The sequence below is a fragment of the Sminthopsis crassicaudata genome, chromosome 4, assembly GCF_048593235.1.
Source record: "Sminthopsis crassicaudata isolate SCR6 chromosome 4, ASM4859323v1, whole genome shotgun sequence".
Taxonomy (NCBI): domain Eukaryota; kingdom Metazoa; phylum Chordata; class Mammalia; order Dasyuromorphia; family Dasyuridae; genus Sminthopsis; species Sminthopsis crassicaudata.
The window spans coordinates 237,565,315-237,592,825 of NC_133620.1; the positions used below are offsets into that span (position 1 = coordinate 237,565,315).

At 32.8% G+C, this 27,511-nt stretch overlaps 1 protein-coding gene across 1 annotated transcript in view; it reads left to right on the forward strand.

Annotated features, from left to right (window-relative positions):
• Positions 1 to 1,605: 1,605 nt before the first annotated feature.
• IMPG1 (interphotoreceptor matrix proteoglycan 1) overlaps positions 1,606 to 27,511 on the forward strand; it is a 102,979-nt gene continuing 77,073 nt past the window's right edge. Inside the window, exons 1-6 of the mRNA XM_074265432.1 lie at positions 1,606 to 1,824; positions 13,484 to 13,650; positions 13,932 to 13,960; positions 20,927 to 20,997; positions 23,724 to 23,824; positions 25,353 to 25,508. Coding sequence (XP_074121533.1) covers positions 1,629 to 1,824; positions 13,484 to 13,650; positions 13,932 to 13,960; positions 20,927 to 20,997; positions 23,724 to 23,824; positions 25,353 to 25,508 — 720 coding nt within the window. The 5' untranslated portion in view covers positions 1,606 to 1,628. The remainder of the gene's footprint in view (positions 1,825 to 13,483; positions 13,651 to 13,931; positions 13,961 to 20,926; positions 20,998 to 23,723; positions 23,825 to 25,352; positions 25,509 to 27,511) is intronic.

Consider the following 27,511-nt stretch of genomic DNA (forward strand, 5'->3'; position numbering starts at 1 on the left):
TCTCCTCTCTCTCTCTCTCTCTCTCTCTCTCTCTCTCTCTCTCTCTCTCTCTCTCTCTCTCGTCTCTCTCTCTCTCTCTCTCTCTCTCTCTCTCTGTCTCTCTCTCTCTCTCTCGTCTCTGTCTCTCTCTGTCTCTGTCTCTCTCTCTCCTCTTCTCTTCTCTTCTCTATCTCTCTCTTTCTCTCTCTCTCTCTTTCTCTCTCTTCCTCATCTCTCTTCTTCTCTCCTTTCTTCCCTCTCTCTTTCTCACTCTCTCCCTCCCTCCCTCCTTCCCTTCCTTTTTCTCTTTCCCTCCCTCCCTCTCTCTTTCCAAAACATGAGTTTTTCACCAAGGAACTACTAATGGCTATTGCAAGGCAGGAAAATGTGAGAATTATCTATGTTCACTTAGTTTCCTGACTATAATCAGAGAATAAATTTCTTAACGATAAACTTTGCTGGCTGAAGAGCATAATAGTAACTAAGCATGAATAGGATCCCTTTCACTGAAAAACAATCTGGAATTGTCTATGTCCTCTAAGCAAGATGCCAAATTGAATTTCCAAGCTATGCAGGGGAAATGCCTTTCAGATGCTTTACCACAAAGAGTCCTGCTACAAGCTAAAGATAAAGATGCTTATGTGACTTATATAAGTCAAAGAATTGAAACCTAAGTTTGAACTTAGGTTCTCTGACTCCAAATCCAAAGCTGTATTCATAAGAAACATATTACTATTTAACAAAGTCATCAAATGGTAATATCAATTGGTTATTCATTTTAATTAAACATTAAGGCAGTCCCATTCATATAGAGATATAAAATTACCATCATTATTATTTAACATTTGCATTGTATTTTGCAATGGCAGTATGGTGCAGTAGATAGATGGCCAACCTTGGAGTTAAGAACTTATAGTTTCAAGACTTGTTTGTGGCATATAATAGCAGTGAGACAAGCCACTTAACCTCTCCTATCTTAAGTAATGTTTTACAATTTACATGGGTAGAGGTAGAGGAAGGTTCTACCCAGTGAGCTCCTGAAATTGATCAAAGAGCTCACCACATCAATCAGGGAGACCCATTGATCAATTTCCCTTGTACTTTCTACCTATGTAATCTTAGACAAATAATTTAGTCTCTCTGACCTCACTTGTTGAACAAGTTGTCTTTTGAGGTCCCTACCACTTCTAATCTATAGTCCTAAGAAATATTAAAGTCGATTTCTTTAAAATAACCACACATTCAATCTGATTCATCTATGTTCAGTTGAACTCATTTTTCATAAACACAATAATATTTATAAAGCACAGAGTCAAAAAGTGCTTTGGTATCAGAAATTCCAACACCAATAAAATCAGAGAGAGATATTTTATCTACTACCCATAAAAGTAGCAGTTTTTCGGTTTATAAACTGTTTTCATTACATTGCTTGATTTAATCCTCCAACCAGTCCTATGATTCAGGAAAGACATCATTATGTTCCTTTTGCTTAGAAGAGAAAGTGACTTACCCAGTATTCTACAGTTTGTAAATAATAAAGATATATAGATGATGTGCTTGTGTCATGCTCAATTACAAACTCACCAGGATATCTATTTTCTGTTCTTTCAGAACCTCCCATTAAAGAAAACCATGTCAAATCCAAGTATATGGAAGATGCCTCCAGTTTTGACAATTCAGGAAGAATAGCAAAGGTGTCCAGAGTGTCAACCATCAGGAGGATATTTGATTTGACAAAGCATCGGTCCAAAAGATCCATATCCTTCCCAACAGGGATTAAAATCTGTCCACAAGAATCAATGAAACAAATCTTGGCTGATCTCCAGGCTTATTACAGACTAAGAGGTGAGAATATAAATGATTCATGCAAAATCTTCATTGGTTTCCCATTACCTTTCATTAAATAGAGCCATGAGTTTATCAGCCACCTTTAATGTTAATTTAAGGCTTTGGAACTGTATTTTTTTTACTCTATATATTTAATATTTTGATCTTTACAAAGCACCTAGATATCTAAAATGAAAACAGATCCTATCATTCAATTCAAAAACTGGATTAAAGTTCATTTTTAATACTATAGAGTTGGTATTGGAATTGGGGAGACCTTAGTTCAAATATGCCCCCAGTATTACCAGCTGTGTAATCCTGGGCACTTAATTGCTCTGTACATCAGGTTCCTCATTTGTAAAATGAAAATAATAGCATCTGACTTCCAGGACAAAATGAAATAATAATTGTAAATCATTCTGCAAACTTTAAAGTACTATATAAATGCTAATTACTAATTATTTCTAATGTTAAAAATAAAATATAAATAATAAATAAAATTATATATTTATATTTTATTTATTACATTATATATATTTGTATTTTATATATTTATATATAATAATATATTTATATTTTATTTATTATATTATATATAAATATAAAAATTAAAAATATAAATAAAATATAAAAATAAAATAAAATAATGATGTTAATAATAAATAATATATTATATTATAATATTATTTATTATATATTATATAATCATATAATAAATAATATAATAAAATAGAATAATAATAAAACTAATTTTTTTCTTTTTTATTACAGTAAGTTTATTTTTAATACATATTGTTTTATGAATCATAGGAGAGAAAAATCAGAGCAAAAAAGAAAAATCATGGGTGAGATTGAAAAAAAAAACAGAAAAAAAATTGAACATAGTATTGTTGATTTACATTCAGTCTCCTTAGCTCTTTTTCTGGATGCAGATGGCACTTTCTGTTTAAAATCTATTGAGATTGTTTTGAATAACTGAGAAGAATTATGAGAAAAACCAAACCTTTCATAGTTAATGATGACACAATCTTGCTGTTTTTGTATACAATGAATCCCTAGTTCTGCTTGTTACACTCAACATTAGTTTATATAAATCTTTTTACAATCTACAATCTACAATCAGCTTGTTCATCATTTTTATAGAACAATAATGTTGCATTTACCTTTATGAACCACAACTTGTTCAGTCATTCTCCAACTGATGAGCATCTACTCCTTTTCCAATTCTTTGCTACCACAAAAAAAAACTGTTACAAATATTTTTTGCACATGTGGATCATTTTCCCTCCTTTATGATTTCCTTGAAATACAGACCCAGTAAGGGGACTGCTGGGTCAAATGTTATGCATAATTTTATAGCCTATTGGGCATAATTCCAGATTGCTCTCCAGAATGGTTGGATTATTTCACAACTCTACCAATAATGCATTAGTGTTCCAGATTTCCCACATTCCCTCAAACATTTATCATTATCTTTTCCTGTCATCTTAGCCAATCTGAAAGGTGTGAGATGGTACCTCAGGTTAGTTTTAATTTGCATTTTTCCAATCAAGAGAGATTTAGAGCATTTTTTTTCATATAACGATAAATGGCTTTAATTTCATCATCTGAAAATTGTCTGTTCATATTATTTGACTATTGACCAATTGGAAAATGACTTATATTCATATAAATTTGACACAGTTCTTTATATATTTAAAAATGAAACCTTTACCAGAAATATTGGCTGTAAAGATTTTTTCCTAGCTTTGTACTTCCCTTTTAATCTCGTTTCTTTTGGTTTTGTTTGTGCAAAATCTTTTTAATTTAATATGATCAAAGTTGTCCATTTTGCCTTTTATAATGTTCTCTAGTTCTTCTTTGCTCATAAATTCCACCCTTCCCCAAACATCTGATAGATAAATTATCCCTTGTTCTCTTAATTTGTTTACAGTGTCATCCTTTATGCCCAAAACATGTATTCATTTGTTTTTGTTTTTTGAGGTTTTTTTTTTTTTTTTTTTTTTTTTTTTTTTTTTGCTGAGGCAATTGAGTTAAGTGACTTGCCCAGGGTCACACAACTAGGAAGTGTTCAATGTCTGTGGCCAGATTTGAACTCAGGCCCTCCTGACTTCAGAATTGGTGCTTTATCCTCTGTGCCATCTAGTTGCCCAACAAGTACTAATTTTGACCTTATTTTAGTATGAGGTGTAAGATGTAGGGCTGTGCCAAGTTTCTTCATATTGTTTTCCAATTTTCCCAGCAATTTTTGTCCAAAAGTGAGTTCTTATTCCAGAAGGTGGAGTTTGGTGATTTATCAAATACTAGATTGATCTAGCCTTTGATTATTATATCATGTCTATCTAATCAATTCCACTCCTCCACTGCTCTATTTCTTAGCCAGCACCAAATGGTTTTGCTCATTGCTGCAATATAATATAGTTTTAGGTTTGGTAATGCTTAGCCACTGATCTTTTGTAATTTTTTTCATTAATTCCCTTGATATGCTTGACCTTTTGTTCTTCCAGATGAATTTTATTATTTTTTCTAGTTCTATAAAATAATGTTTTGTCAGTTTGATTGATATGACACTGAACAAGTAGACCAATTTAAACAGAATCGTCATTTTTATTATACTAGTTCAGACTAGCCATGAACAATTGATATTTTTCCAATTGTTTAGATCTGATTTTATTTGTGTAAGAAGTGCTTTGTAATAATCTTCATATAGTTCTTGGATTTGTCTTGGCAGGTAGATCCCCAAGTATTTTATGTTGTCTACAGCAATTTTAAATGGAATTTCTCTTTCCATCTGTTGCTGATAAGCTTTGTCAGTAATATAAAGAAATGCTGATGATTTGTGTGGTTTTATTATATATCCTGCAACTTTGCTAAAGCTGTGAATTGTTTTCAGTAAATTCTTGAATGATTTTCTAGGATTCTCTAAGTATATCATCATATCATCTGCAAAGAGTGATGGTTTTATTTTCTCTATGTCTATTCTTATTCATTTAATTTCTTTTCCTTTTCTTATTGCTAAAACCAACATTTCTAGTACAATGTTGAGTAATAGTAGGGATAATGGGTATCCTAGTTTCACTTGTGATCTTACTAGGAATGCATCCAGCTTCTCTCTATTATAAATAATGCTTGCTGTAGGTTTTAGATAGATATTGTTTCTTATTTAAAGGAAAGCTCCTTTTGTTCCTATGCTTACTCTAGTGTTTTTAATAGGAATGGGTGCTATTTTTGTTAAAAGCTTTTTCTGCATCTACTGAGATTATCATGTCATTTCTGTTGGTTTCGTTATTGATATAGTCGATGTGATCTTGAACCAGCTCTGCATTTCTGGTATAAATTCCACTTGGTGACAAGTATATTACCCTGCTGATAAATTGCTGTAATCTCTTTGCCAATATTTCATTTAATTTTTTTTCAATATTCATTAGGGAGATTAGTCTGTGATTTTCTTTCTCTGTTTTAGCTCTTCCTGCTTTAGGTATCAGTGCCATATATGTGTCACAGAAGGAATTTGTCAGTACTCCTTCTTTACCTATTTTTCTGAATAGTTTCATAGTATTGAAATTAATTGTTCTTTAAATGTTTGGTATAATTCACTTGTGTATCCATCTAGTCCTGGAGATTTTTTCCTTAGGTAGTTCATTAATGACTTGCTCAATTTCTTTTTTCTAAAATGGGATGATTTAAGTATTTTATTTCCTCTTCTGTTAACCTGGGCAATTTACATTTTTGTAAATATTCATCTCTTATGGGACAGAACTCTGTAAATGATCTAATTATAATAGAGCATATAAACTGGGACAAACTTGGGGGGATGGGGATTATCAGGCTCCTGGTGGCTCTCCTGGGGGACCAAGAGGCTGGGAGACAGACTTGGAGAAGACAAGAGGACTTGAGGCAGGAGCTCAAGCTCTTAGAGCCAAGGAAAGACAGATTCATTCCATCTTCATCAGCCTTGTAGCGGCTGGCCTGTCTTCCAGTTCCCCCACTGAGACCACAGCTTGTCTGAAGGGCCTCAAGAAAGCTAACTGGACCCCAGGCAGTTAACCTGTCTGGTCCCTTCCATTCATCATTTTCATCCATTTGCATTAGATTATCAGACTTGCACCACAGAGTTGGGCAAAATACCTCCTAATTATTGCTTTAATTTCTTTTTCATTGGTAGTAAATTCAATCCTCTCATTTTTGATGCTGGTGATTTGGTTTTTTCCTTTCCTTTTTCTGACCAAATTAGCCAAATATTTATCTATTTTTTTTCATAAAACCAACTCTTAGTTTTGTTTATTAGTTCAATATTTTCTTAGTCTCTGTTTTATTAATCTCTCCTTTGAGTTTCAAAATTTCTAATTAGAATTTTTTATTGGGGAGGGATTTAACTATTTTATTTCCTCTTCTGTTAACCTGGGCAATTTACATATTTTAATTGGGGGAGAGATAATCTGTTCTTTTTCTAGCTTTTTTAGCTGTATGCCCAATTCATTGATCTCTCTCTATTTTATTTATGTAGCTATTTAGAGATATAACATTTCTCCTAAGTATTGCCACACCACATAGATTTTGTTATATTGTCCTTTTATTGTCATTTTCTTGGATGAAATTATGGATTGTTTCTATGATTTGTTGTTTGACCCAATCATTCCTTAGAATTAAATTATTTTATTTCCAATTGATTTTTAGTCTATCATTCCCTGGCCCTTTATTAAAAATAATTTTTATTGCATTGTGAGCTGAAAAGGAAGCATTTACTATTTCTGCTTTTTTTGCATTTGATTGCAAGGTTTTTATGCTCTAATGCATTGTCAACTTTTGTGAAGTTGTCATGGACTGCTGAGAAAAAAAGATGTCCTATGTCCTCCTTTCTGTCCTATTCAGTTTTCTCCAGAAATCTATCATATCTAGATTTTCTAGCATCTTATTAACCTGTCTAGTTTCTTTCTTGTTTATTTTGTGGTTATATATGTCTGATTCTGAGAGGAAAAGGATGAGGACTCCCACTGGGATATTTTTGCTGTCTTAAATTTTCTCCAACAATTTGCCTGCTCTACCACTAGGTGTATACACATTTAGCATCATTACTACTTCATTATTTAAGGTACTCTTTATCAAGATGTACTTTCCCTCCTTATCTCTTTTTATAAATTTTTTTTTTTACTTTTCTTTTATCTGAGATCAGAATTGCTACTCCCCCCACTTTTTTTTTTTTTTAACTTCTGCTGAAGCATAATAAATTCTGTTCCAGGCTTTTACCTTTACTCTGTATATGTCTCTTTGTATCAAATGTGTTTCTTGTAAACAATATACTGTAGGATTCTGTTTTTTAACCCACTCTGCTATTTGTTTCCATTTTATGGGAGAGTTCATCCCATTCACATTAACAATTATGATTACCAGCTTTGTATTTCCCTCTATCCTTTTATCTTCCATGTATATACATTTGTTCTCTTTCCACCAAGTCCTCAGTTGTTGTTGTTTTTTTTACCCATTCTACCCACTACCTTATCTACCTTCACCCTTTCTTCCTCTCTTAGTAGTTTTTTTTCAATCCATAACACCCGTTACCCTTTCTCCTAATCCTCCTCCCTCTTCTCCTAGTAGTATTTTTAACTCCACCCACTACCTTAACTTCTATCAACCCTTCCCCCGCTTCTCTTACCTTTTTCCCTAGTATTTCTGCACTTCCTTCCATCCTGTCCCTCCCTTTTCTTCTTTCTCTTCCTCCTTCTTTATAGGATTACCAAACTGAATGAGTAAGTTAGTCCCTCTTAGAGTCAAAACCGATGAAATAAATCTTTGAATAATGCTCATCTTGCTTCCTTCTTTCCCTCAGTTGTAATAGGTCTTTTGAGTTTCTGTGTAAACTAATTGTCCCAATATACTTCCCATTTCCTATTTTTCCAGAACAGATCTTTTTCACCCCTTAATGTCTTTTTCTTTGATGTCATTACATCAGAGTCCATTCACAGTCACATCCTTAGTCTATGTGAGCTCCTCTCTCTGAGTCCCAGTGACAGATACAATTCATAAAAGTTGTTTTCCCATCTAGGGATTTAAACAGTTTACTTTTTAAATTTATATATTTTCCCTGTTTAGCTTTTTATGGTTCTCTTGCATCCTGTGTTTGTAGATTAAATTTTCTGTTTAGTTCTGTCTTTTTTTTTCAACAGAAGTGATTGAAAATCTCTCACTTCATTGAAGCTCCATCTCCTCCCCTGAAAAATGATGCTGAATCTCACTGGGTAGTTAATTCTTCATGTAATCCCAGGTCCTTTGCCTCTGGGAATATGGTATTCCAGTCCCTACAATCCCTTTATTGTAGAAGCTGCCAGATCCTGGGTACTCCTGATTGTTGCTCCTTCATATTTGAATTGTTTTTATCTGGCAGCTTGCAGTATTTATTCCTTGAGATTATAGTTTTGGAGTTTTGCAACAATGTTCCTTGGGGTTTTCCTTGTGGAATCTCTTTTCAGAGGTGTTCCATGGATTCTTTCAATGAGTATTTACCCCCTCTGTTTCTAGAATATCGGGGCAGTTTTCCTTAATGACCTCTTGTAGAATGCTATCCAAATTCTTTTTTTTTTTTTTTTTTGGTCATGGCCTTCAGATACACCAATAATTTTAAAATTGTCTCTTCTGGATCTGTTTTTCAGATTGGCTGTTTGACAATGAGGTATTTCCCATTTTCTTCCATTTTTTCATTCTTTCTAGTTTTTTTGACTGATTCTTACTGTATCACAAATTTATTAGCTTCCATTTGCCCTATTCAATTTTTAATGTGTGATTTTCTCAACTTATCTTTTGTATCTCTTTTCCATTTGGTTTATTCTACTGCTTAAGGTGTTGTTTTCTTCAGACATTCTTTTCCTTCCTTTTCCAAAAAAAAGTAAAAGTATTTAATTTTTTTACTCTCTTACAAGAGTCCTATTATAGAGTAGGGGTGATCTGCAAGTATAAAATCAAAACACATTAAGAAAATTTTGAACAAAAATTATTTTAAATTAAAAATTATTATTAGAAAGAGCTGTGCATTTTAAAATAATAGCTCATAAAGCAAAAAAAAAAAAAAAGAAAACAGGATATTTAATAGATACCAAAAATTACCTTGCTATGTATAAATGGCTTTTAATTTTATTATTATTTAAGTAAAAAATGGGATTTTCATGTTGTTCTCATAAAATGTGAAGCATGAGATGTTTGTAAGATTAAGGGACTAAGCAGGCTGATTTATTACTTGAAGTTATCAGTTTAATTTTTCAAAAAAAGCAACATTACCATTCAACAGTTCACCTGACTCCTAATACTGTTTGATAAAATACACATATGGCAGATCCAGTAAAAACCATTGAATTTTGGAGACTGAAGGAACATCTGTGAGCATAGAGGTGTCCAAAATTAGCATTAGTGAGCAAGTAATAATGCAGAGGTGTTAGTAGAGTTTATTAAGCAATTGACATTGTTTCCAAGGGAGTACCAGGACAGTTATTACTTGTAAAAGACATCCAACAATGATGGTTATAATATAATGCACCAAGAAATAATTATGAAATTAAATCACACTGCTATGAGTGCCTTGGGTGTTTTCCAAGGAGCCAAAGGGTCTCATTTTGCCTGGACTCCAAACCTGTATTATATTGCAAGATGGAGATAAAATGATTCTCTAATCTGAATCTCAAATATTTACTCCCATCATAAAATGGACACTGTCATCCTGCTTTATTTCAAGCCTATGAACTTGAAACATCTGGTGTAGGCACCATTCACATATGGTAGAGGATGTTGACTGAGATGCAGTTGTAAATCAAGATAGAGAAATTTCCGAGTACTTGCCCCTTAACATGTTTCAGAGCATATGATTCTACAATACTATCAAGAGGTGAATTAATTTAGGGGATTCGTGTTGGGTTTTAGAGACACAATTAATTATCAAAAAGTCACATAAAAAATGGAAGCCCTGCAGCACTCACATGTTTCATTTCATTGAGAGATGAATATTTCATATATTTACTCTCCTAATGGGAAAATTTTCAATTCTAAGCACTTATAAACGCTATTTCTCAACCCAATTTAGAAGGATCCTGGCAACTAAGAATTAAGCAGGTGATACTAACTAGGGTCATGTACTATGGACCCCTTGTTTTCATAAAAATACTTTTAACTGCTAATAATTCAAAGGGATTTTCACATATGTACACTGAATTACTCAAAATATTCTGTGTGAACCATCTATGTATTTATATATCTTTTAATATTTAACTGACAATCATTTATTAATCACCTGGTATGAACAAGGTATTAGACTAAATACTGGGAAGACAAATATCAAGACAGAGGTAGAGACAGAGATAGAGAAGAAAAAAAATCAGACTTTACTCTCCAAGAACTTAAATTCTAATGATCTATATGATCTATGAAAATAATCTGCCTGTCTTCCCTTCCACTGCATTATGAGCTCCTTAAAGGCAGAAGCTAGGTTATTTTCTCACCTTTGTATCACTAAAGCCTTCCATAGTACCTTGCTCAAAATAGATACTTAATGTTTATTGATTTCTTTTGGCCCAGACATGCCTCTATTAAAACTCAATTTCTGACATAGAAACTCCTTCAACCATTACAATTCAGCAATTCTTCTATAACTTTAAGACAATGAGATGCTTAGTTTACTAATATATATTTGAGACAAGACTTGAATCCAGGCTTTTCTGACTCCAAGCTTGGCACAGTCAACTTTGGCACACTACCTTTCTTGTGGTGACACTATGTCAATTGCATCTTATTTTTATAGAGATGTAATGCTATATAAGTTCATGGGATCAGAATTTTAGAGCTGAAAATTACTTCATAGCATGTCTGATGCAATTTTTCTTTCAACAAAATAAAATGAGGCTGAGTAAAATTAAATGAGTTATCCATGATTAGCCAGGAAGAAAGTGATTGTTGCATGTACCCACATCTGTATAAATAACCATAAAACCATCAATCAGTATTTCATGTGCTATTGTCTTGTTCAGGATAGCCACAACGGCAATCTGAAATAACACTTGTTAGATACTTATTATTTTCACCTGCTAAATTTATGCTACCCAGTTTTCATTCTCTTCTTATTCTTGATTAAGTTCACATCTTTCACTCTGGTTTCCCTAGGTAAAATAAACCACAGTAGAGTTAGTTTCCACAGCAATGATAATGCATTATGGTTGCCTCAGGATGGAATAAGATTTGATCATCATTATGGAGTTTATTTACATCCTAACAAATTTGCTCACCAAGAAATACTCTAGCTACAAAGGTCTGTCTCTTTGAGTCAAACAGATTTGTGACAGTCTCACAATCTGAGATTGTTCTCAGATCTCCTCTCACACTATGATCTGTGCAAATTTAAGAATGATGTTAAGTTTGCAAGTGAGTCTAAGTTCACATAGTTTTACTTAGGGAAAAAACTTAAACAGTCCTCAAAATCAAAGGGGATGTGAAGATGACTTTTAGTTATCTAATAAATAAACATAATACACAATACTCTTTAACATTCTTTAATATAGCGTTATAATGTTTAAATATTATTCCTAGAACCAGGATTGGAGCTAACAGTAGGCAAAATTGCAAAAAAGGTAGTTTGTTTTTGATGCCTTCCTATTCTGTATCTTTTCTACCTCTGCAATGCCCCCTCCCTCATCCAAAAGGTTAGTAGTGTTGCTTTGCTCCATCTATTCTTTGCCCTTTTGGCAGTTAATAGAATCATTATTTTAGAGTAAGAAGGGGATAAAGAGATTGTCTATTCAACTCCTTCATTTTACAAATGAGACCCAGAAAGATTGTGTGACTTGCCCAACATCACACAATTATACTTTTGTGTGCATAGCTTTATATCTTTTGTTAAAACAAGGAATACTACATGCAGGAATTTTGTAATCATTAGATCTCAGGAATAGGACAGCTAGGTGGCCCAAAGCACTGGAGCTAGAGTCAAGAATATCAGGTTTCAAATATAATTTCTCAGACACTAGCAAATTCACTTTATCCTAATTGCCTCAGTTTCTTCATCTGTAAAATTAACTAAGAAGGAAATGCAAAATCACTCCAAAATCTTCACCAAGAAAACCTCCAAAGAGATCTCAAAGAATCAGACGTGACTGAAAAAATGACTCGACACTAAACAAAAAGAATAGCTGTGGGACACATAAAAGATAAAGACCTTATGGGAAGGTCTCAACCTGGAGCTGAGACATCTCCAAATACTCAGATATGGTTATGAGCCTGGCATAAGGATCTTGAGATACTAGGATTGAAAGGAAGGATATCCCTGAAGAAGAAAAAAGTCAGTTCAGACAATAAAGACAATGATCAGCTATTGCAACTTTGATCAGGGTCTGGTTACTGGCTGAGATACTTTCTTCCAGATTCTTTAGGAGACTATTATTTCAAGACAATGCAAATTATAGAATCATAAATCTATAACAAGAAGGAAAGTCTGGAATTATCCAATCAGACATCAAATAAAAAACTCAAATGATACCAAACCATATAAATATGTAATTGGGAAATATTTAACAAAATAAATGATACAATAGACCATAGTTAGTTAACATGAGTTTTTTTTTTTAAGTCAATAGGCAGCCTGTGGAATTCTTATGTTTGGAGTAATAGCTTGTATTCCTATCTGAGTTTGACACTTCTGATCTAATCCAAACTTTTCATTTTACAGATGAAAAAACTGAAATCAGGTCAGTTAAGTGTCTTGTCCAAAGTCATACAAATTGTGATGTTCTCTTTTTCTCTAGATTGTAATCCTTCTCTTGGGGAACTTCTGGAGTCAGCCTTCATTTCAGTCAGTTTAATAATCCCAAAATGCAGCCAGGAGTTAAAGTTCAGATCGTTTATTGTGTCCTTCAAAATCCTGAATCTTTTCCTGGGTCCTGCTTAGCTTTAGTAGAGGGCTATCTCTCTTCTTGACTTTGGAGAGCTCTTGTCATACTGTCACCAGCCAGCAGAAATGGCGAATTGGGAATGAAATTTTTTCTCCTCCTCCCGGAATCCTGGCTCCTTATATCCTCCCAGAGAATGGGCTTGTGGGTACTCCCTGGGCTTGTGGGAGCGCCTTAAAAGTATCCTCTTTTAAGGATGTGAAAGGTGTGAACTCTGAACTAGAGAATTGTTAAGTACCATGCTAAATTAGATAATTATATCCATTCCAGTGACTTAGCACCTTATATGAATCCTAACAACAAATAGTATAAAAAATATGATTCAAAAAGTCAGTATTTTTTCCCTCTACACTATAATACCCAAAAAATAATATCAACAAAAAAAAAAAAAAAAAAAAAAAAAAGCTGAGACGATCAACATGGTCCTATGAACAAAAGAACATTCATGTAAGCAATATGTGATACAATTAGAAAGAAGATCTGTTTTGAAGCAAAACAACCTGAATTCAAATCCTGACTATGACATTTGTCTGTTATATATCTTGAAGAAATCATTTAACTTCTCTAGACGTTAGTTTCTTCATCTGTAAAAACAAGGGTTTGAACGAGATGACCTCTGAAACCTTTTCTAGTTTTAGTCTATGACATTATGTTATTTTATGAAACTTTGGTGTGGGTGGGTGTCAGGGACTTATTTGGAAAAAGGAGAATTTTTCCTTATCCTAGGCCAAGTTTCCATGCTTAACCACCCTCCTTTATAGTCTGTCAGGAAGCTGTGTGGGAAGCCTATCGAATATTCCTGGACCGTATCCCTGACACGAGTGAGTACCAGAATTGGGTCAGTGCCTGCCAGAGGGAGACTTACTGCATTTTTGACATGGGGGAAACTTTCATCAATTCTCAGGAGTTCCAGGAACTACTTCAGCAGGTGAGAAGGAAAAATAGCCCTCTCTTTTTCAAGCCTTCCTAAAAAGAATTGTTTCCCAAATCCTCCTCTGCCCTTATGTATTTTAAGATACCTTACTTGGCTATACAATAACAAGAGGATAGATTTGGTGAAATACAACATAAGTTTTTGTTTTACACAGTGATGACTTGGAGGTTGGGCTCCTGAGGTGAATAGAAAAGTGGACCATAGTAAACAAAAGATCTTGTACTGTTGGATTGGCCTTATCTCCTAACAAAATTACTTTTTTTATTTTTTCCTAGAGATTAAAGCATCAACGTTTCCCTGAGAGGTGAGTAGTTCAAATGATACTTCATTTACATAGAATCATAGAGTTTATAGCTTAAAAAGACCCTACAGATCATCTAGGCCAGAAATGATTAAGCATGTTTGGGTCATGCATTCCTCTGGCTATCTGATAAAGTCTATAGCCCTTCTTAGGATAATGCTTTTAAATAACTGAAGGAAAAACTAAGTTTCACTTAGAGATTTAGTAAAAAAAAAAAAATACACAAATACACACACACATACACACACACACACACACACACACACACACACACACACATAAATTTTTCCCCTTCAAAGTTCATAGACCCCTACAAATTGATGGACTTCAGGCTAAGAACCCTTGATTATATCATCAGTTTACATAAATGGCCAGAGAGGCAAAGTGTGTGTGTGAATAAGGATTCAAACTCACATCAACTAATTTTAGGATCATGAATTTAGAGCTGGAAGTCATCTTAAAAGTCCAATCCCCTTATTTTACAGAAGAATAAACTGAGGTCCAGAAATACTGACTTACCTACGGTCACGCAATTAATGAGATGAGATTTGACCAGAGGTCTTCCTGATTCCAAGCCCAAGGCCCTATCTACTCTGCCATGCTAACTCTACAATTTAAAGACAACATTTTCTTCACTATGACATAGTGAACTTCAAATGGATATTTTTGACTCAAAATTATAGAAATGGCTTCTATTTGAATTCAAGCCTTCTGACTCCAAATCTAGTTGGCTGTTAGATTTTTTTTTTCAATTACATCACACCACCTTTTGAGGAAGATATTAAAATGTTATAAAACTGAGCTATTTATATGTTATTCAGTCTATAGTCATGTATGACTCTTCATGACCTTATTTGTGATTTAGTTGGCAAAGATACTGGAGCAGTTTGCCATTTCCTTCTCCAGCTTATTTTATAGTTGAAGAGATTGAGGAAAAGAGGGCTAAGTGACCCAGAGTCATACAGCAAGTTGCAATACTCAATTAATAATTAATAAATAATACAAAAATAAAGTGAAGTACCAATTTTTTTATTTCAAGATTTCAGAGAGAAGTGTAGTGTCATTAATATCACTATCCAGTTTCCCAAATACAAACTCACTAACTTTTTTCAACCAACTCAATTCTGAACCTAATTCATTATTCAGGAATGTCTTTTTGAGATATATTTACTAATAAATTAACACCACATGTCAATCCAATTGCATATAATAATCTAGATAATAACAAGTTCTTCATCTACTTAGTTTTTCCTGTGTGAATAGTTACACTATAATTTTTGAAAGGTTATGAATCTCATTTAGGATGTTCTAGATTAAGTCAATCATTTTCAAAAGAATTGGTATATCTAATTGTTGAATCACTGTCTGACTTTTTGACAGATAATAGAGAATGGGAAAGATTCCACAGAACAAAGGAGGGAGAATGTTCTCTGTTTTTATAAAAGAAAAAAGAAAAGAGTATACAAACTATAGGCCAATAACCTTGACTCTATTTTCTGAGGAGATTCTAGAACAGATTATTAAAGAGAAATTTAGAGAATATCTAGAAAACTACATTACTTCATCAAAAACAGGTTATGACACCTTAATGTTAGTTCCCATTTTTTCTTTTCTCTTTTTGAAAAGCTCACTGCTTAAGGATGTTATAAATAGATTACTTAAATTTAAGGAAAAAATATCGTTTTTTATAAAGTGTATTATGGTGTTCTTGTGGAAACAATAGAGACATGGACTAAAATGTTAAATGCAATTAAATAAATTCAGAGCTGGTTAAGACAGATTCAAAATTTAGTCTTTAATAATTTTATATACACTTGGGAAGAAGACTCCATTGGAATGTCCTAGAAATCTTTGCATGCTCCTTGAATTTTAATTATATTAATAAATCCATATATGCACAATTATCAAATATGAAGATAACAAAAGGGAAAGATAACTAATACCATATTTGATGTATTCAAGATTCAAAAAGTCCTTTATGATTTAGGACATCAAACTGAATGTAACAAGATAGAATTTAACTGAGATAAATATAAAAGTTTATATTTGGGTGCCAAAAAAAGCATAAGATAAGGGGGGAATGTATAGACAAAAATGTACCTAAAAAGTTTTGGAAGGAGTTAGCTGACTTCGATTTCAATATGATTCAACAGTATGATAGGAAGACAAAAAAGATCTTCTCTCTTCTAAATCCCAAACTTTTGGGGCTGAGGACCCTTTTCTACTCTTAAAAATTAATGAAGTCCCCAAGGATCTCTTATTTATATGGGTTACATCCTTCAATATTTATTTCATTAGAAATTTAAAATAAGTTTTTCAAATCTTTAATTCATTTAAAATAACAAGAAAAAAATTACATGTTAATACAAACTATTTTATTAAAAATATTTTCCAAAAAATTCCTGAGAAAAGTAGCAATATTTTTGTATATTTCATACTAAATGTCTGACTTACTAGAAGAGAGATAGATTCTTTTATCAGTTTCTTCATTCAATCACTCACAATATGTTATTTGTATATATGGGGGTGGGGGTGGAGTATATATAGCTATATATGAAAAAACAGCCTTACAAAGATATAGAGTTTAAAATGGAGAATTTGAATAGGAAAATAATTTCTTAGTATTATGAAAATAATTTTAACTTCATCAACACTCTGAAGAGTAATAGCAATCTTTGGACCACACTTTGAGAAGTGTTAATCCAGAGGAAGGGAACAAAAATGTTAAAGTATCCTAAGTTCATGCAAGATGTGAATAAGGCAAAGGAATTAGAGATATTTAATTTAAAAATAGAAGAATGAGGGAGAAAACAGTAGTTTTTCTAAAGTACTTAAAGTTTTGTCATGTGGAAGAATGATTAAATTTGTTTCTATTAACAAGAGAAAGGACTGAGAGTAAGGAATGGAATTTTTAAAGAGGAAAATTTGGATTCTAACTCAGGAAAAAACTTTCTCACAATTAGAGCTTTGCAAAAGTGGAATGGGCTTCCTAGATAGTGGGATTCCTTTCAATGGAATTATTCAAGCAAAAACTGATCATTTGGTTATGTTGTAGCAAAAATTATTTTTTGGTTATGAATTGAGGTAATTAGATTCTGAGGTATTTCTAGACTCAGATATTCTGAGGTTTCATGAGAATCTCAAGAACTTCACCATCCTTCTTCCATTTGAACTTATTTGAACCTTTTATAACTCAGTATCAATTACCTTTGGTGAACAATCTCCTGACCTTATACTTCACTTGATATTAGTGATCAAATAGAATAAAGTAATGAGTATTTTCATATCTTGCAAGAAATTAAATATAATTTTAGCATTTGTACCTTATCAGATGAATATGTCATCTTATTTTATTAAACTGAATGTTTTCTTATAGTCAATCAACAATAAACACAGCAGGACCTTGTCTTCTCAGTATCCTTCAGTTAATTGTGTAATTTTAAAAGTGTATCCCAGTGTAAAAAAATTGCTAAAGCTATTTATTTCATCAAAGGATCCAATCTGAATATAGCAGATTATCCTCATGGATATTTTGTATGTATGGAAAAGTAGGTGCATCAGCCAACAATCATTTATTATATGCCTATTATACATATTATTGCTATTTTCTTTATCATCCTGCTTTGTTAATGTTCCACAGTTCTTTTTTAAGTATTTGTTATTAAGTCAACATTAAGTGTCTACTATGTAATAGGCAATATGTTAAATTTGGGGGATATAAAGAAAGGTATAAAATAGTCTCTGCTCACAAGGAACTCACAATGTAATAGAGGAGAGAATATGCAAACAATTCTCTATAAAGTAAATATATAACAGAATAAATTGTAGATTATCATCAGAGAGAAGGCATTATAAATGAGAAAGATGAGGAAAGGCTTTTTAAAGAAGATTAGGTAATTAGTTGGATCTTGAAGAAAGTCATGGAAACCAGTGGCTAGAGATAAGGAGGGAAAGTAGTGCAGGTTCTTTCTGATATCTTGAAAATCAATCCCTAAAAACTTCAGAATATTATATCTAGCATGGCATTCCCCCAATATATGTTGTCTAGTCTTTGTTCTTCCAATCTTGATTTAATTTAGTAGAGTGCTTACTTCCTCTTACAACTAAGGCTATAATAGAAAGATAAACAGAAGAGCTTCACTGTCATTGATACAAGAAAAAATTTATTATAGAAATATATTTTCTGATTTTTTTCTGATGTTATCCTTTCAGTTTCATCTTTGAATGTTATTGAGATTATCTGGCTTAATTAGGTTTTTTTGTCAGGCTACTACTTGTTTTTATTTTATAATACAATATTGCTTATAACCTTCCACCATCCTTGGATATATAAACTTTTGCAAATTAGTTTAAACCAGTATTGCCTTTGACTTTCCTCTCTCTTTTTAAGAAACCTAGTGTTTGTTGCCTGAGGTTTCTTCTAATTTCCTTTGGCATCATCATTCTGGTGTTTGATTTACATTGATTATTCTTCATTGGTAAATTTCTTTGGGAAATTTTTGTATTCTATATCAATATTTATATTATTTTTGACTTGGTTTCGATTTTTATTTTTGTTCTAACAAATCAATGGGCTAAGTGTACAGCTAAGTACACTCTATACACAGACAGTTCTTTATGTGGAAAAAGAAAGTTCCAAAACCACCTAGTCTATTCCTTTCATTTTATAAAAAAGAATCACCATGAAAAACTACTTATTAAATAGCTACACTGACTTAGACTTGTAGAAGTTAGTCAAATGCAAACATAACATAATAAAACCATTTAATTCAACTTCATGTATCTAGTTTAACACTGATTAAAAGCAACCACTCGTTCCTTATGATCTTGTCATGGCTATCTTCAGAAGCCACAATCCAATCTATGAGACAGAGCTTTGGGTCCCATGCAGCTTTGTTGCATCCTGAAAGTCATGGTTCTGAGACCACTGAGAAATTATCATGTAAAACATGGAAACAAGATTCAAAAGAGAAGACTATTCCAATTATAATCCAAATAATGTCTATAAAATCATGGATAGTGCTATTCAGAAATTTCTATAATAGTCCTGTGCAAAATAATATAAGTAATGTTCTCTATCTTCTCCCAAAATATCTACATCATTGTTCCATCATTTTGCCACTGTTCCCTCCTGGCTTGTTCAAAATTCCTATCATTAGAGTGTTTTAGTTATTCTAAACAACAAAGGCAAAGGTACTATCTGCAAAAAGTCAGTACTCTCATAAACAGACTTCCCCCAAATATTCACAAAAGTCTTAACCCAGTGTTTCATTGAATCATTCAAGATAAAAAGGGTTTTTTTTTAATCTAAATCATCAGAAGAAAACTTTTTCAGGTAGTAGCAAACTAGGTTAGTTGAGGAATTATTAGTTGAGGAATTATTTTAGTCATATAAACACTTAAGGCTATCTACTAAGGCATGTTTATGGGTGAGGATCCATTGAGTAAATCGATCAAATCACCCTATCCCACTAAAAATGTCTAGAGTCATGCTTCATACACTTATCAAATCAGAACCTATTGATTATTCACTAGGTATGAACAGGACAAGTACCATAGTAGACAGAGCTATAATAGACAGAGGCTTAGAGTCAGAAGACTCATCTTTCTGTGTTCAAGTCTCAGACACTTAGTAGCTATGTGAACTAACCATGTCACTTAACCCTATTTGCTTAAGTTTCCTCAGCTATAAAAAAAAATGAGTTGAAGAGGAAAATGGCAAACAATTCTAGCATCTTTGACAAAGAAGCCCCAAATTGAATCACATAACTAAACAACAGTGAATCAGACCTTGACATTTTCTTGAATCAAAGAAAATTTAATTAGGTACAATAGAAAGGCTGATCTGATTGAGTGAAGGATTTGGTCACTTCTTGAGGAACTATATAAAAAGAGAAGCTAGTTCAACACAGGAAAGGTTTTTCAGTTATGGGACTAGAGAAATTGGTACAATAGGAGCTGAGATAATAAGAATCAGCTGCACAGAGGAAAAGAAAAAAGGAGAAAGAAATTGGAACTCAATTGTAATAGAGAAGGGAGTGGCTGAGAATAGCCTTTTGCCCTACAGGTAACTTAGATCAAAAGACTTAATTTTATGTGATCATTTATAATCACCTTCTTAAGGATTGAGGGAAGTTCTGAGGGGAAAAAAAAAGTTTGTTTTTACCCAGCTTTTTTTCCCCATGTTTATCTATCAATTCTGATGCCTCTTTACCCAAAGGAATCTGATAAATTGAATTTTGCCTCAAGTTTAAAGAAACCAGAAGTTAGCTAGATATAAACATGAAAAAAAAATAAGGCAGAAAGTAAAATATTCCTAAATAGTAAGGATTTTTTGAGGGATTAGAGAAATTGTGATGGCATTCCTAACTTTTCTTTTTTCCCCTTAACATTTCACTTAATATAATTTCCCTAATACAGCAAAGAAGGAACCACATGGATGTGAGGGGCCATGATATTGCCGTTAGATTTAAAATAAGCTAGCTTAAGTAACAATGCGGCATTTGGAAAGTTTGGAATAAACATCATCTAAAATATGTCCTCAGAATGATGAAATCATGCTCCTTTAAAATATGTACCTGGAAATCAATTCATTTACAAGCACTTAATAAATATCTATTACATGTCAGGCACTAAGTTAGACACTTGGAATAAAAATAAAATGAGTAAAATACCAAAATTTTCCCATTATATTAATATATACCCATTATATTAATACATAGCCAGTTGGAAAAATTACAACCCCAGAACAGGTACATCAAAGAAGACCTTTCCTGACTTTAAAATTATGCTGAAGGTCAGTCATATCTGTGCTTTTCTCTAAAGTTTGAGTCAAAATATTCTTCCTAAAAATTGATGGTTTAGAATTTTTAAAATAATTTAACTTAGAAGCAGATTTTCAATCTATTCCCACTACTGCCATCCAGTGCCTATTAATTGTTATGTCTTTCATTTCTATTTTGCTTCTAGAAAAGATGAAATTCTCACAGAGAAGACAATAGAAAGTAAAAAGTCTGATGAAATCCTTATGCTTCCTACAGGTAATGTTTGATTTCTTTATTAAAACATTACATTTATAATATTTTATACTTTACAACCAAATTATTATAAAAATATGGCATTTTCAAAAACAATCCTCTGTAGAAATCCATAAATAAGAAAAATCACTTTTTTATAGCTTACAAGCCAGGAATTGAATATTTATGTATATGTATTAAAATGATGACCAAGATCATGTTTCAGGTTCTAGATTCAAATAGAGTTTCATTAAAAAAAAATAACTGTTTCGTAGAATCTTTCCATATTTTAAGTCTTTAAACCGTGAGACAGCAAGCTCATATTTTAAAGCAGCTTATCTAATGTCAGTACTATATTGGTTCAATGTTAGTTGTAAAGATATTACTTTTTAGAATATGTTCCTTAAGAGTTCTTCCCCCAGTAGACTTGAAAGGAAATAGATATCTAATTATTAGGAGCACTAACAGTCCAAAGACCATTGACCCATAATAACACACTTCATTCAAAGGAATGATATTAAAAGAAAAAAATGCAATATGAAGATGATCCATAATGAATGTATTTCTTAATTTTGTTAAAATTAAAAATAATCATTGGAACTGAGATTACATTTAAACTTTAGTAGCATTTTTGTCATGTACAAAAATTGAGTTTCTACTAACATGTATAATATAATTTGATGAAAATTAAATTCAACTTTTCATATAAACTCTTTCCCACTAAGTTTGTCTTGTTTATAAGAATTCTGAAAGGCAAATAAGTTTCTTTCTCCCACATATATATTCATATGTCTATATGTATGTCTATATTCATATTTGCACATCTGTATATATGGATATGGATATTCTGAATTGTCCATTTTAGACTATTTACTAATAGTCCTGGATTAATAAGAATTAAGTTCACCCTATATTTAAAGATTCAGACTTGGTTGTCCATTAACACCAGGGATGGGGAGGGAGGATTCTGAAAGGTTGGCAGATGGAGATCAAATGTTAAGAACTATGTCTAAATATGAGTATATATATATATATATATATATATACATATATATGTGCACACATGTATGTATTTATATATACCCATGTGCATATAAAAATTTGGTTTAGGGATCAAGTCTGGTCATTTCACTGGTTTAGGGCAATCCTGATACTGAAATTCCTTCCCTGATATAGATCAATGACCTTTCCATAACATATATAATATGTCTTAGAGAGCTATCTAAGAATAAAATAAATAAAAGACCTTTGATGTCACATGATTTTATAGGAACCTTTTTTTATTTTAAGGCTTTGTCCCTTTTTTCAATAAAATAAGAAATAAGATAGAAGGTGAAGATATATATATAGTCTGTACTATATGGTTATGGGTATAGGTATGGTTATGTATATAATGTGTGTGTGTGTGTATGTGTATACAGGTATATATATCAGTATGATATTGGTATGAGTATGCTTATATTTATATATATATACATATATATATGTACATATATATATATATAATATTTGTTTGTATGTATGTGTAAATAAATACATAATCCACAAGGTATGGAATATCTGAGTTCCAGTTCAGTTTAGCCTCTGACATACTAAGTAGCTCTGTGGTCATAGGCAAGTCAATTAACTCTTCAATCATTTACACCATAATGTGAATGAGTTTGTCATATTCTTTCTAAAACAAGTTTGAGTAATACAGATAGGGCACAGAGCAATCAGCTATCTGTTGTAGGAATGGGGGGTGGAGGGGAGGAAAGAGAACATTGTTAACAAAAGAAGAAAAAGGAAGAAGAGAAAGAGAAGAAAGCTGGATACACCAGAAAGAAAAAAAAAATGCTAACTTTACAATGTTGTCTAGAATTAGTGGTTGTATTGTTTGTAAACTTGGATTAGTCCTTCTTCAACCCAGGCTTCTATAGTTCCACATGAGGTACAATTCAATGATTACTAGTCCTCAAAATAAGGTTACCTCAGGGGCCACAGGATCTTCAATAATATTCTATGCTATTACTACTACACCTAGACATTTTCAAAATAAGCTTTAAGCTATAAAAGCCAAATGATTTTCTGGTTGACTTAGTTAACTAGAAAATTCAATTAACTGGAATGCTTAAAAGGCTTTCCAGATTAACAAGGTTTCACTGTATAATTTCACACAATGAAAATTTGTTTTCCTAAATATGATGATTTTCCTTGGCTGCAAGAGAATCTAGTAACAAGGAGTCATGTAGAGGCTTTAAGAGTCCTGAGTCTGAGATGGCTTTGAGTTGGTGCAGGTTCTAGGGTTAATTACTGGGGCCCAAGCCCTTGCCAGCTGCTTGATTTGCTGAATGACAGAGCACCCCAAAACACTTCTCATATCAAATTTAAAAGCCATGGGTAGCATCCAAACAAAAGTTTCTGAAGAACCAATTTTATATTGTTTAAATATGTGCTTCCACTCAATATTCATAAAAAAGAAATTAATTTGCCCTCATTAAACAAAATTATTTTACAATGTATATCCCAAGAATTATTAAACTCAGGCTCTGGGGAGAAGAAGCAAAAGGGAATTTCAAATGAGGGAAAACAGAGTCACATTTTAACTTGGGAATATGCTGATGTTATCTTTTTTTTTTTTTTTTTAACGGGTTGAAAATGTGCTTACCATCAGTAGATACTGGAATGACAGAGGGACTCTGTGAACTTTTGCCCTTGTTCTAATTTAAGCTCTCTTCTAGTATGTTCATGTGTGTGATTTTTTTTTGAAGTCTCAGCAGGTACTGCTAGCTTCTCTCCACTTCCCTTCACATCCACTCCTAATGGCTCACTTCTCAACAAACTTTTCAATGACACAAAGACTCCTATGAAGGTGAGGATGCCCTGATATTTTATCTAGCCTGCTTTTTCCATGTTAAAGGGGGGAAATGGATTGACAATTCACAACTATTTGTTCCCTCAATTAAAATGGTAAGATTTTGTTCTGTTCACTAATTATAAATTATAGTTTTTGCTCATGACTGAGAGAAAATTGAATTCACTGTACTTGGTTTTAAAAAGAAAGAACTATAAAGGAAGATTAAGAAACAATTTCATTATCATATCACCTTATCATTCAATTTAGGCTGATAAACCCCCACCTCAGTCTTATCACAGTGCCTTAAACATAGTCAGCATACTTGAGATCTAAAAGCATACTTTCTTTTAGTCTCCTGAAGCCTCTCAACACACTTAGGGATACATAGAGTCATATTGTTGAATGGATTGAAATCCCTCTAGTTTGTTACCTTTCTATTTTATTTATTTACTTTTGTTATTGTATATCCAGGGCCTTTTAAGGATCTAGTTTTCTGATTGGTTTTTGTGTTTGTATACCAAAAGTTTGGTACATAGTAGGTGTCATAAAAACTGTTGATTGAATGATTCCACTGGAAAAATTCAAGTACCACTTCCATGTTTGACCCTAATATACCAGTTTTGCAGGGTATTTTAGAAGAGGTTTTTAAGAGGTTTTCAATCTTCTCAGATTAAGGCATAAAAGAAATCATGAATCAATGAAATCATGGTTACTACTTCAGCTAACATGTTTGCAGAATTCCAAAGCATACATTTTAAGTTTTCAAAGAAACAGTGTCCATCTCTTAGACATCTATGTACCAAAAGCTGCTAACTAATCTCTAATGCCACATGCTTAAGACCTTGTCTTACTTTGTGCCCTAAGAAGCTAATAGGAACACAAAACAATGACAGAACCATTCCAGTTCCATATCAAAAGGGCAGTGAGAAAGGCAGGTGATAGGCCTTTGAGTAAGCAAAAAAACAGACCCACTTGCTCAGAGCTATGCTGCTATTTTTAGATACTTCAGCCTAAGCTTCCAGTTGTGACCCAAATATGCCATTCTCCCTGAGAATGCCTTTAAGCCAAGTTGTGACTTGAAAGTTTTAGAAACAATTGTTTAAATTAATGTATGAACAGTCTCATTATGTAAGTTCTGGCTTTCCTTTGGTGTTGATTGAATGGTCATAATAGTTCATATTCATTTACACATTGGTCCAATATAATCATCAGTCCATCATCTTCAAACAGTATTGATAAAGCCTCAATGTTCATATCAACATAGTACATTCTGTGCACTATGGGAATAGATCTATTCTCCACTAGTTTTCAATCACAGATAAATTACACTGTTCTCTAAAGATTCTAAGTAACAAAAATAAAATTTTTATTCTAAATTTCCCCCCCAAAAGTCCACTTCTCATTCCACAGAACTCCATCTTTAACTAAGCCCACTGAAATTTCTAGAATCAACCTTTTTTTTCTGACAAGTCCCATATTGAGAACCATCCCAAAGAATTTGCTTTTTGTTTTATACTAAACAAAATTTCTTTTTTTTCCTCAGGATATTGAAACTGAAATCACAAATATCATATCAGAGGGACCAGTGGAAGAGATGTTAGAGTTTAGTGTCAACTTTGCAAATCAGAAGTTTAAGGCAGAATTGAATGACCCCAAATCCCCATATTACCAGGAACAAGCAGCAAAATTTCAATATCAGGTAAATAGGTTCATCTTTTACTAGATGCATACTTATTTTAAATAATCATAGATGTGATCTTTTGTAGTTGAATATAACTTGACATGTAAAGGAATTGTTTTTTACAATAGACCAAACGTAAAATGTTCCAAAAAGTTAAAAGGAAAGAGATGGGGTGGGGGGAATTCAGTGTTCTATTATTATAAGAAATTAAGTATATATTATTTGAAAAAGTTCTAAATTAATGGAGAAAGTATGGGGAGGAGGTTCACAAATACCTATACTTCTTAGCTTCAATGCCCTCAGGCTTTGTGATATGGAATCAAGTCAATTCAGCAAACAAAATTTATTTTTGTTCAAACATTATTCAATCATGTCTGACTCTTCATGACACTATGTGGAGTTATCTTGACAAGAATACTGCCATTTCTTTCTAGAGCTCATTTTAACAAATGAAGAAACTGAGGTAAACAGAGTTACATGACTTGCACAAGCTAGTAAATGTCTAGGCCAGATTTGAACTCAGGAAGATAAGTTTTCCTGGCTCCTGACCCAGTACTCTATCCACTGTACTGCCAAACTGTCCCATGATATTTATTAAAAATGTATTAGGCACTTACTATACATAAGACAGGCACTTGACTAACATTGGGGATACAAAGAAAGAATAAAGGGCTCATCAAGAAGCTTATATCCTAATGATGAGAACAAATTTAAACAACTATGACCAGACATGATAGATAGCTATATAGACAGATAGACAGATACACATAAAGGAAGAAAGGATAAATTAGAAATTATTTCAGAGGGTAGGCCTTAAGATTAAAAGGGATAAGGAAAGATTATTTGCAGAAGGTGAAATTTTAATTGAGATCTGAAGCAAGTCTGGGAATCCAGAAAATATGGAGAGCATTCCAGGTCTGGGGAATAGCCCACGAAAGTACAGAGTTGGGAAATGGAGTATTGAGTGCCAAGAAGTGCAAAAAGTACAGTGTCTTTGGATAATAGAGAAACAAAAGGAGAAATAAAAATTAGAAAGGTAGAAAGGGGTCAGGTTGCATGTTTGTCTTCTTTCCAAAAAATATTACCAAGTAAATGTATATTAAATCCAATCTAATTTTCTGGCTTAGACACTGTGCTAACGTCTGGGTATAAAAAGAGCTCATGGGGTGGGGGGACAATCTGCAAAAGGAAAAATTGTATAACAAGACATTTACAGAGCAAATGGAATATAATCTAGAGAGAAAGCATTAACAGTAGTGGCGACTGGAAAAAGCATCCTCTGAGAAGGTGGAATTTGATGAGAGATTTGAAAAATGTCAGAGACATCCGAAATTGGGAACAGAGAAGGATAATATTCCAGGCATGAGGAATTACTGGTGCAAAGGCACTAAGGTAGAAGATAGAGAGTTTGAAACAGAAGAATTACTTGGACAAGTCCAAAGTGTCCAGTGTAAAGTTTTCAAGGCAAGCACCACACAAAGGTCTGGCTAGAAAAGCAACTGATTAAAAAAGGGCCAAGAGCAGCAAAAATGTTGCCAGTAAGAGAGAAAGGTAGTGACTATTAATTGGATGTTAGACCACATTGGGAGAATTACTTGCTCTCAGGCAGGTGTTTGGGTTGTACTGCCCAGGATAAATTATTGTTTTCATTCAGCCTGATGGCATTCAATTACCATCCAGACAAGTCTTGATAAATAAATAAGATAAATTTATCTCCTGGACAGTGCAATCTTAGAACCTGGAAAATGGGGCTAAGAAGAGGATTTGCCCATCAAAGCATATTTCTATTAGAGAAAGAGCATACTGTAATAGAGAGACTCAGAGGTAGAAGAGGTAGGCAGGATTTCTCTCCTTCAATATTTAACTATGTGATAGCAGTTTTCAAATAATTGAAAGTCTGTCACTTAGAAGGGGGAAGAGATTTGTTCTGCTTGGCCTCTCTTATTAAATCTTGAAGTGCTATGTGGAAACTTTAAAAAATGCAAACTTAGGCCCAAGGTAAGAAATAAGTTACACTTAAA